Source organism: Mus caroli, chromosome 8, assembly GCF_900094665.2.
Source record: "Mus caroli chromosome 8, CAROLI_EIJ_v1.1, whole genome shotgun sequence".
In the NCBI taxonomy this organism is placed as follows: Eukaryota; Metazoa; Chordata; class Mammalia; order Rodentia; family Muridae; genus Mus; species Mus caroli.
Genome location: NC_034577.1, coordinates 63,090,283 through 63,101,692, shown reverse-complemented (window position 1 = coordinate 63,101,692; position 11,410 = coordinate 63,090,283). Strand labels below are relative to the sequence as shown.

The 11,410-nt window shown below is 53.5% G+C and overlaps 1 protein-coding gene across 3 annotated transcripts; it reads left to right on the top strand.

Annotated features, from left to right (window-relative positions):
* The first annotated feature begins 4,590 nt into the window (after positions 1-4,590).
* Positions 4,591-9,741, top strand: Ccdc124 (coiled-coil domain containing 124). Of its 3 annotated transcripts, none has more exons than XM_021170360.2 (6): positions 4,716-4,888; positions 4,997-5,054; positions 7,887-8,056; positions 8,860-9,034; positions 9,115-9,229; positions 9,322-9,741. In XM_021170360.2, the coding sequence occupies exons 3-6, from the start codon at positions 7,898-7,900 to the stop codon at positions 9,524-9,526; spliced, it is 654 nt and encodes a 217-aa protein (XP_021026019.1). In that variant the 5' UTR covers positions 4,716-4,888; positions 4,997-5,054; positions 7,887-7,897; the 3' UTR covers positions 9,527-9,741. The 3 variants fall into 3 exon arrangements, with proteins under 3 accessions (XP_021026018.1, XP_021026019.1, XP_029336150.1); XM_029480290.1 differs by having other exon boundaries at positions 4,716-4,906; XM_021170359.1 differs by lacking the exons at positions 4,716-4,888; positions 4,997-5,054 and adding an exon at positions 4,591-4,639.
* Positions 9,742-11,410: the final 1,669 nt, after the last annotated feature.

Sequence of the window (11,410 nt, the reverse complement as noted above, 5' to 3'; positions counted from 1 at the left end):
AACCCTGTCTCGAAAAACCAAAAAAAAAAAAAAAAAACCAAGAGCACTGACTGCTCTTCTGAAGGTCCTGAGTTCAAATCCCAGCAACAACATGGTGGTTCACAGCCATCCATAATGAGATCTAACGCCCTCTCTGGTGTGTCTGAAGACAGCTACAGCATACTTAGATATAATAATAAATAAATCTTAATAATAAACAGGCTCCAGCTCCTCACTGAGGATTCCAGGAGGGAGCTCCACTCCCGAGCCACGCCCCTAGCCCCTTGCTGGAGGAATTCTAGCCAGGGCTCCACCAAAGCCACGCCCCTGCGCCTCCCTAGGAGAGTCTGGGCAGGAGCTCTACCCTTGGGTCTTGTCCCCACCCTACTTCATTGTAGCCCTGGGTACCTCTGGGCCCCACTGACTGTGTGAAGATAACACAGTTTGCTCTGGCTGTGGATGGCTGGGCTTGCTGACTTGAGGTGCGTGGCCCGAGAAGTATATCATGTCCAAAAGATTAAGGCTTGATTCTGAGTAGACGAATTTCGCAAGCAACTGTGTGAAAAATGTACCTTTTGGGAGGAGCAAATAGGAAGTTCTTCAAGGTGTTTCCAAGGTGCTGTATCAGAGAAGATAGCTTAAAACTGGGGTATTAAGTCCCAGTATTAGGTCTCCCTGGTCTCCTCTTCCAACCCCTAGTTTGAGGTGATGTGGTCACTGACTGATTCTGAGCTGAATCCTATTTCTGTCACCCTCTACATGAGCAGCTAAAACAGCAGGGGTTGAGGACAGACTAATCGTCACAGGGAAACCTACTTCATAGGAAGTAGTAGTGACTGGACAGCATCTCAGCTGGTGGCTCAGTTGATTCAGTGCTTATAGCGCACTCGTTAGAGTGCTTGTTGCTCAGTTGATAAAGTGCTTGTTGCTCACTTGTTAAGAATGCTTGTTGCCGGGCAGTGGTGGTGCACGCCTTTAATCCCAGCACTTGGGAGGCAGAGGCAGGTGGATTTCTGAGGTCGTGGCCAGCCTGGTCTACAGAGTGAGTTCCAGGACAGCCAGGGCTATACAGAGAAACTATGTCTTGAAAAAAAAAGAGTACTGTGGCTCAGTTGTTAAAAGTACTTGTGGCTCAGTGATATAGAACTTGCCTCGCGTGCATGAAGCCCTGGCTTCCATCCCAGCGCATCAGGGTATGGGACCCAGACCTCTACTCTTGCCACTTAGGAGGCTAAGGAGGGTAAATCCCTTAGGCCAGTTTGTTGGACATAGAGAGATTCTGTTTCAGCACCACCAACAAAAAGAGGTACACCTGGCTACTCCAAGAATTTCTGTCTGCGAACAACCAGCAAACTTATCGTGCCAAACCAATGTCATCTGTGAACTTTGCCATTCAGATAAAATTAATAAGTTTAATAACAAACACTAGAGGATGGGTTATCAGGAACAAATGTTTGCATTTCTCTAAAGGTATCTACGGGCTGTCACCTCTCACAGAGACAAGTCTTCCTTCTGTCACTCAGGGAAGCAGACAGCATTTTTCATAGTTCTTTTTTTTTCTCACTCTTTTCAGTTTTCTGTTTGTTTGTTTGTTTGTTTGTTGTTTAAACAAGGTCTCTCTATATAGCCTTGACTAGCCCAAAACTCACAGAGATCTTCCTGCCTCTGCCTACCAAGTGCTGGAATCAAAGGTGTGTGCTACCTACCATGTGCCCAGCTTTTTGGGTTTTGTTTGTTTGTTTGGCTGATTTTTTGATTCAGGGTCTCTTGCAGCTGTGTCCTGGTGACAGGTGGATGCCACCAGGTCCAGCTTATGGGCTTTGTCTACCCACTGAGTCACAAGCTCTCTACCAACTAAGCTAGAAGCACTCTAATAACTTAGTTCCAGCACCTGCTTTTAAAAGATGCATCTTACTTTGTAACCCAGGCTAATCTCAGACTCATGATATTCTCTTGCCTCAGCCCCACCACACCCACCCAGTGCTACCACACCAGGTACTGTTCAGCTAATTTTTTTTCCTGTGATCCTCATACAATTGGAACCTATTCATAGCAACAGAAATGCTGTGTGCTGGGCTCAACAGGAGGCTATCCTCCTCCGGGGTCCGTGCAGTCACTGAAGAGGCTGATCACCTGCAAAAGGCCTGAGAAAGCCAACATTAGCAGTCCACAAACTGAAACACCACGCCGAGAGTTGTGTGCCTTTCCTTCTGTGCTTCTCAAAGTCCACCACACGGACAGGGAGCCAGCTCCAGCTGCTGTTAGGGTGAGGAGGGAGCAGCGCCTCTTCCCACAGAGTCATCTTTCCTGCCCTGCATTCCCACTCACAATAATAGACTCCTCGAACTGCACCTTCTGCTTTCTTTCCTATAGGGCCATGCCTGCCATTCCAGCGCCTGGGACAATGAGGCAGGGGACCAGTTCAAGGTCATTCATGGCTACATTGCACTATCTCTCTAACAGCAAAGCCAGGTGTGGTGGCACACACCTGCCTGTCCCAGCAGAGGCAGATGAATCTCTGTGACTTCCAAGGCTAACAAAGGCTAAACAGAGCCTCTCAAAAAAAAGAAGAGAGAGAAACCTGAGGTCAGAGTCTTCATGGAGGTCCCGTCCTGGTCTGCGCACCCCATACCTGAGTCAGGCTGGGGTGTGAATGGTGGGAACCTGAGATGAGAGAGGAACCCTTCACCCAGGGACCTGGCTAAAGCAAGGGTACAGCCTGACAAGTTTCCAATGCTCAAGGCCCCGCTTTCCCTGGCTGGAAAGCTGCAATTTCCTGGAGATCTCCAAGGACCCCATTTCTAGGGAGGGCAGGTTAGTGTGCACACCCTAGCAGCTCAAGCCTCTGCCTTGTCACATCCCTATCTGCAGCTGGAGGTGTAGGAGACAACCAAGGAGTCCTCAGACCTCAACACCTGCACCTAGGCTGGGAGGTGACACTCAGGCGTACACACACACACACACACACACTCACATGCATGCATACACAGGCTCTCACACGCACGTGCATACAGCTGCACACACATAGGCACATACACCCACACACACGCACACACACACACACATGCACACCTTAAGTAAAATGGAATTTTGAAAACAAATTTTATCACAGCAAATCCCTGAAAATCCTCGCCTGTGCCCCAGGTGGGCCTCTCACTCGTGTGATTGAACCTTCAGGCTTAGTCACATCTGCACTGAGCATCCAGTTTCCCTGGAAGAGTTGGTAGGGGGACAGCGGAGAGTTGTGCTCCAGTCCCCAGCCTCGCTGTGAGTAAAGAGAGGATCCACCTTATGGTGTGAGGAGGATAGGCTCAGCCCCTCCCCGTCCTGTGACACCCCCCCCCTTTCCAGCTGCCAAACAGCACCCCAATGCCCGCAGGTTCCCTGCTCCCATTATCACATCATAGGGAAAGCAGAATCAGGCAGGACCAGGCCTGACAAGTTTGGGAAGGAGGCTGGAGGGACTGGGGTTGGGGAAACAGGAACGCCGGTGCTAGGGCGGTGGGGGAAGACCAGCAAGCAATGGGGAGCCATGGCAAATGTTAGAGCAGGAGAGATCCCTGGGGTGACTCAGGTCCCAGCAGAGATGCTGAAGGTGCCACTGGAAGGAATGACTCGACTTGTCCCTCCTCAGGGGTCTGACACCCAGAAACTCCAAGGATGACCGGATGTGGCAGTAACTGTGTTGGAGATGCACAGCATCTTAAGTATTACAGACTAAGATGAATTTAATCGTCAATGAAGCAACAGAAGCATCAAAAAAGAACTAGGGGAGGGGGAGTAAAGAAAAGCAAAGGATTAAACAGTGCCAATCGGCTTCAGCAACAAGGTGGGGACAAGCAGCAGACGCTGAGCAGAGAGCAGCTGGGATCTCTCTGTGTAGCCCTGGCTGTCCTGGAACTCACTCTGTAGACCAGGCTGGCCTTGAACTCAGAAATCCGCTTGCCTTTGCCTCCCAAGTGCTGGGATTAAAGGCGTGCGCCACCACCGCCCCGCGCCGGCTTGTGATTTATTTAGCAATTCAGTTATGTTCAATTATTTTTGAGACAGTGTCACTTTCAGCCCAGGCCTGCAGTCAGTCCTTCTGCTTCGGGCCCCATAGTGCTGGAATGAATGACACCATGACGGCCATGTCGGTTGCATTTAATCTGATCCAATTTCTACTCCGTCTGACTCTCAGTTTCCCGACTCAGACAGGGCAAAGGATGTCTTCTGACTTTTGCCCTGAGTTGGAGGAGCCATTGGCCTGACAAAGAGCCCAGAGCAGCCAGGCCCGCACCCCGAGTGGGCCACGGACGCCCCCTGGCGGCAGGCAAACATGTCCCGGCCGTCGCCATAGGGCTGGGGCCGGCCTCGCCATCTTTTCTCCGGGCAGCGGCCATCTTGGTGAGGTCACCGTTATGGAGTTTAGCGTTTATCTTCCGTTTTTGTTCACCAATGTCTGAAATGAGCCGATAACGTGTTATTCTAGAAAACATTTTGCTTGGAAAGAAGAAGAGCTGGCAACACTGGTTTAATATTTTGGCTCAGAGAAAAACTAGTACAGACTCTACCAAGATGGCGGCATTCGAGAACGTCATGAGTAGAGCGCCGCCGAAAGTTGAGTACGCAGGCGCGGCGACGTCATTGACACGCGACCGAGCCGGTGCCGGGGGAAGAGGTAGGAACGGCTGTGGCGCGGGCGGAGCCGGGCTGCGGGGCACGCTGGGCGGGCGCGGCTCGGCCTGGGGGTCCTGCCGGCGGGAAGGCGGAACCGGAGATGGGGTGCCTGGTGGTGGGTGCTCCCAGCGCGCAGGCGCAGAAGCTCGCGGGGAGTTCAGCCAGTTTCCGGCCCAGGTCGAGCCGGGAGGGCTTCCTGGAGGAGGAGGAGTAGGAGTTTACCCTCACTTTCCTCCTACCGCGCGGCCTGGTAGTTTTGGGGAACCACGTAGGCACTTTTCGAAGGGGATTATTTAGATTCCTGGGCTCATTTTGTAGTCTAGGCTGCCTCTAACTCAGTGTAATTCTCCTGCTTCAGCATTGCCAAGTGCTGGAATCACAGGCGTGGGCCCACGATGCCCGGCCTCGGACCCTAGGTAGGTCCGGAAACTGAGGTGGTGGTGCGGATCTGATCAGGTCCCTAGTGAGGAGGGTCCTTTGCTGTCCGTGCTCGCGGACTCCTTAATGCCCCCAACTTGCTGATGACGATGGTTTGTTAAATGACATATATACAGTAGACATTCAGTCAGGAGGATTCTGAGTTCCAGGCCAGCCTGGGCAAGATACCGAGACTCTTTCTGGATAAAAATGACTCCGGATACCCACCACACACCCACACACCCACAACGCCACCAACCAAATGCCTTAAAGAGAAATTTCCGGTCAGGGAACGTCAGGAGCTCTTGGTCGACATTCCCTCTGGTGCTACACTTGAACTCGTTTGTTTCTTGAGGGATGCTCTGTGTGGCCTAGGCTGGCCTAGAGCTCAGAGGTATCCACCTGTCCCAGCATGGCGGCCATGCCTCTAGTTCCAGTCTTGCCCTGAAGTTTCAGCAGGAGTTTATTGGGTTAGAAGAGAAACATGAGCCCAGCATAATGCTGCACACCTGGCATCCTGCTGAGGCAGGAGGATGGAAAGTTTCAGGCCAGGTGTGAATGTCCTGAGGGCAGGGCTGGTTGGTGTATTTGAAGGCTCAAATGGAGTCAGGTGTGGCTCTCACAGGGAAGACCTAGTGAGGAGCTTGGGAGTCAGGGGCTGTTTGGGGTCCAGCTGGGGTGCCTACCCCATGATACGGGGTCAGAATTCACAGCATCCCTATGAGAAAACTGAGGCCGACAGGAGCGCCTTGACCACAGGGACCCAAGTTGCCACGGTCCTCCTTGCCCTTTGTCTGGTGGCCCATTTGAGGCCAGACAGTGCTTAGGAGCCAGGTCAGGGCCCACACCCTTCATGAACTGGCCTCATAGCCCGCTCTCATGACCCCTGCCCACATGGTGTTCACACCCAGCTGTGCCCACAGGAGCTGAATGGGACTTTGTAAGCCAGATAGGAGTGTGTTCCCAGCCCTGCCCCCTCCTCTTTCCTACCCCCCACTCACCCACCAGAGCTTCCATGAACCCCAATGAACACACAGCCTGATTCCTGCCAGGGACCTTTGCATGCTCTGAGCTGTCTGTGGGGAGTCTCTCCTGATAGGATGCACAGGGTCTCCTGTAGAGGGAACAGAGGGCTTGAGGGTGGGAATACCCTGGTGGTCCCCAGCCACTCAGAACTGTCTCCCTCATGATGAAGCACTGGGCGGGAGCTCGGTGGGTAAGTCTGAGGCCCGGTGTGCTGCAGCCCTTGAGCCAGTGCATGTTGGGTGTGGTTTTTTCTTTGTGTAGCTGAGATGGCCTGAAACTGCTGGTCCTCATGCCTCAGCCTCCCAGAGACACACCACTACACCTGACAGGAACAGGGTTGCTCCCCTCACTTGAAGGCCAGACTCCTCAGCTTGGTCACTTACCCTGGGGATGCCTGAGCACCCCACAGTTGAGGTTCTGGGGGCCTACCGTGGAGTCAGTCTACTACAATGTCTCTTCCAGGCACATTGGCTGTGTGTCCTTTCATCTGGTGGGGTCCAGTGTAGGCTCACAGGCCACAGAGTGTCCCCCATCTACACAGTCTAAAATAGGACACCCCAACAGCGGTGGGAGTCGCCCGCCTTTCAGGGTTCCACTACACTGACTTGTAAAAGCCCATACCTTGGTAGACGGTAAGATATGCTCCACACAGCACATGCCACCAGAGGCTCTGACATGACACAAAACCCAGTGCTGAGTGACAGCAGCCAGACAGAATTCCACATGGTGAATAGTCTGTTAACAGGAAATACCTCCAGGGACAGGCAGAGGGGAAGTAGCTCAGGGGCTGGAACAAGGAACGGAAGTGATGGCTGATAGGATTGGAGTCTTCTGGAATACTCAGTGGTGGTCTTTGCACAACGTTGTAATTATAGTTTTAAAAAAATTATTTCAGTAGGCTGGAGAGATGGCTCAGTGGTTAAGAGCACAAGTTCTGAGTTCAGTTTCCAGCAACCACATGGTGGCTCACAACCATCTGCAATGGCACCCGGTGCCCTCTTCTGGTGTGTCTGAAAAGAGCGACAGTGTACTCACATACATAAAATAAATAAATCTTTTTAAATTCATTAATTAGTTTATTATTTTTTTTGGTTTTTTCGAGACAGCTCTGGCTGTCCTGGAACTCACTCTGTAGACCAGGCTGGCCTCGAACTCAGAAATTCGCCTGCCTCTGCCTCCCAAGTGCTGGGATTAAAGGTGTGCGCCACCACCACCTGGCAATAAATCTTTTTTTTTAAAATTGTTCAAAAGCCTCAGAAGAGACACAGCAGTAGAGCCCCTTCCTAGAATCACCAGGGAGGGGTGGGGATGTGGCTCAGGGCTGGAGCCCCTGTCTAGAGTCCTCCAGTGTGGAGCTTCAGGTGGAGCCCCTCCTCCCTGTGGAGGCCCTGCCTACATTTTGTGGGTACAGAGTTGTTATATATGTTAATAAAATGAGAGGAAATGCTGACTTGAGGGACTCGCTGCTCCTTGCTATCCCAATAGCTTCCAAGGGTCAGACAGGATCAGGTCAGGCCAACCTGCTCTACATAATGAGACCCTGTCTTTTATTTATTTATTTTTTTTCGAGACAGGGTTTCTCTGTGTAGCTCTGGCTGTCCTGGCACTCACTTTGTAGACCAGGCTGGCCTCGAACTCAGAAATCCGCCTGCCTCTGCCTCCCGAGTGCTGGGATTAAAGGCGTGTGCCACCACGCCCGGCTGACCCTGTCTTTTAAAAAATAGCTTTTGCATGCGGTCTGTAAAGTCTTGGAGACGGGTGGGCCCTAGCCACAGTCCAGCCCCTCCACGGTGTCCTTTCTGCAGCCTGCTGAGGGATGCCCAAGAAGTTCCAGGGCGAGAACAGCAAGTCGGCAGCTGCCCGAGCACGGAGGGCTGAAGCCAAGGCGGCCGCTGATGCCAAGAAACAGAAGGAGCTGGAAGATGCTTACTGGAAGGATGAGGACAAACACGTGATGCGGAAGGAGCAACGCAAGGTGGGCTGCATGGGGCTTCGGTGTTGAAAGGTGGCTCGAGGTAGCCATGGAGGGATGCATACTCAGAAGCTAGCTGAAGTGGGTCTGTGTTTGTCTCCAACCTTAATTGTGTCATCGCTCGTTCTTGACCAAGGCCTGTCTTGAGCCAGCCCCAGGTGCCTACTTGGTACTTGGAGTGGTTCGGGCCTGGTGCTGACGTGTCTGCCCACTAGGTGGCAACAGAGACCCTGTCTCCACAGCAGGCCTCGCCCTGCTATCCAGGCTTTTGGTCATTGTTCGGTTTCTATCACCCAGGCTGGCCTGGAACACCTGGGCTCAGCCTCTCCTCCTGCCTCAGCTTCCCCTGCAGCTTGGTGGTACTCCAGGTTCGCACCATGATCAGAATTCTGTGTGTCTTTCTCAGTACTGATGACCTTCTTATGGGATGGGCTGTCCTGTTGCACGACCCTGCCCAGACCCTCTGTCCCCAGAAGACTGGGAGTGGGATGTTCAGAGCTAGTGGAGGAATTCCAGAGGGCAGGGTGCTATGCAAAGGCCATGTAGCGAGATAGGGCTGAGGCAAAGGAGCCTCAGGAAGATGCTGTCTTCAAACACCTTTGATTTTGACCCCAGACAGGCATTCCTCTCTGCCTTTGGGGCAAAGGCACATGGAAATACCCTTGTGAAGCACTTTAGCTGTCCAGGTCCTTTTGTACAAGGGTGCCCTGGGGGGATAGGGAAGGAGGGACCAGCGCCCTCTTGGGTCCCACCCTGGGCACCCAGGCAGCTTCTGTCTACATAGCCTTCCCCTGTTGCCCCTGCAGGAGGAGAAGGAGAAGCGACGCCTGGAGCAGCTGGAGCGCAAGAAGGAGACGCAGCGCCTGCTGGAGGAGGAGGACTCACGGCTCAAAGGCGGCAAGGCCCCACGTGTGGCACCCGCCAAGGTCACACGCGCGCAGATCGAGGACTCACTGCGCAAAGAGCAGCGGGCAGAGCCAGGTGTGCATGTGGCCCGGGGTAAATCCCCCGAGGGCTTCGCCCAACGCCTTGTTCTCATATCCTGTCCCTGTCACCCACAGTGGAAAAGGCTAAGAGCCACCTAGAGCTGCCACTGGAGGAGAACCTTAACCGGCGCCTGCAGGAAGAGGGCAGCGTGGAGGCGCGCACTGTGGAAGATGCCATCGCAGTGCTCAGGTGGGCGGGGTGGGGTGTGTGGGCGGGGCCCTGAAGAGGAGAGTTTGTTGGGGGCGGGACCTAGGTCTGGGTCCTGACTCCTTGGCTTGCAGTGTGGCTGAGGAAGCTGACCGGCATCCTGAGCGCCGGATGCGGGCGGCCTTCACCGCGTTTGAGGAGGTGCAGCTGCCACGGTTGAAGCAGGAGAACCCCAACATGCGGCTGTCGCAACTGAAGCAGCTGCTGAAGAAGGAGTGGTTGCGCTCCCCTGACAACCCGATGAACCAGCGCGCCCTGCCCTTTAATGCGCCCAAGTGACAGAACCAGGCTGAGTCCAGCTTGTCTGAGTCAGCTCATCCCCCTCCAGCCAGGCCTGACCAGGGATTCATAGAGTTCCGGGCCTGAGATTCTCCCAGCTGCGCCATGGGTCACCCTCAACAGCCCAGAGCGTTCCTGCTCTGACATCCTAGCCCCCGTGCGCCCTGCAGAGCCCAGTGGAGTACCCGCCCAATAAAGGCTGTGGCGAGGCTGAGGCCCATGTCTGTATGTGTGGTGGGTCCCACAGGTGACAAGAGGGGCTGGACTTGCAGGCCCCCTGGATAGGGCAAGGTGATTGGAGAGGCTTGAAGTCACACAGCAGCGGCAGAGCTGCAGGCTGTGCCCACCCTGAGTCTGAGCTGTAAGGCAGTTTTCTCCAGGCTGACACACGGAACACAAGGGGGTGGGGGGGAACACAAGTGTGTGGGGCTATCTTAGGCTGTCTGGTAGAGATCATTGGCCATGATGGAGAAGAGTATAGGCTTTGAACCCAGAGCTGCTTTTTCGGTTTTTTTTTTTGTTTTGTTTTTTTGTTTTTTCGAGACAGGGTTTCTCTGTGTAGCCCTGGCTGTCCTGGAACTCACTCTGTAGACCAGGCTGGCCTCGAACTCAGAAATCCGCCTGCCTCTGCCTCCCGAGTGCTGGGATTAAAGGCGTGCGCCACCACGCGCGGCCACAGAGCTGCTTTTTCTAGCAGCGTTAATACTGAAGAGCCCAGAGGGAGCTGGAGAAAGACCCATAAGCCTGTGGGCAACGCTAACTGCATGACATTGTGAGGACGGCTGGCTTGCACCCTGGCAGTGTCCCCATCTGAAAATGGCTGGTGGAAGCACCTTTGAGAGGCAATGGTCAGACAATCAGCAGCGCATACTGAATGTAGAACTTAGTATTCAACAGACTCAGGCACAGAACTTATGTTCTGCTCCTGACCCTGGGCTCATAGGACATTAAGATGGCCTGTCGCTGCGCAGTGGTGGCTCACGCCTTTAATCCCAGCACTTGGGAGGCAGAGGCAGGCGGATTTCTGAGTTTGAGGCCAGCCTGGTCTACAGAGTGAGTTCCAGGACAGCCAGGGCTACACAGAGAAACCCTGTCTCAAAAAAAAGGCCTGTCATGGGGAAATTAAGGCACAAGGTTGGGCGTTGGGGGGTGGAGGGATTTATCAAATCCTAAAATACTGACACCTGGCACACATGACGTTTTTCTTGTACCAGGAATGATGCAGGTGTCCCCTGCTCCCAAGGGCTGGGTCTGGGATGAAGGGATAAGTTTCATGGAGTGGGCCTTTGAAGAATGTGAAAGAGTCCTATACCTAATCAAGAGGGACGGGCCATTGATGCCAAGGGAGTGACACACTGATGCTGGATATGGCTGGAAGTATAGCAGAATACATCAGATAAGTACAGTGACTCCAGTTCCACAACTGGAAAGTCAAAAATTCCTAACCTGGGCACGGGGCGCATGCCTGCCACTCCAGGCAGAGTCAGGAGTTCCTGGTCATCCTTTGCTCTATCGTGGCCAGTTTGGGCTACATGGTCTTAAAGGCCTCGTGGGGAGAAAAGCCTACTAAACTGAACAAGTCCTGCAGTGCACCAAGAGGCAGCCCTGGGGACAGGGGGGTGCCTGGTATCCCTGGAAAAGATCTGGAAGCCTTGGTGAGGCTGGGGCAGAGGAGGCGTCACTCATGGGGTGTGGCAGCAGTCGGGGGTCCATGTACCTGAATGTGTTGTCTCCTATACACGTATGGTATCCTCACCCTACAGTGACAGAGCAGCTGGGACAAAAAGCCCACCATGCTTGCAGCTACAGGTGCCTCTAGGAAACAGGTCCCGGTAGTTCCCCATAAAGAGGTGTTCACATCCCACCTGGGTGGCTGCTAAGATC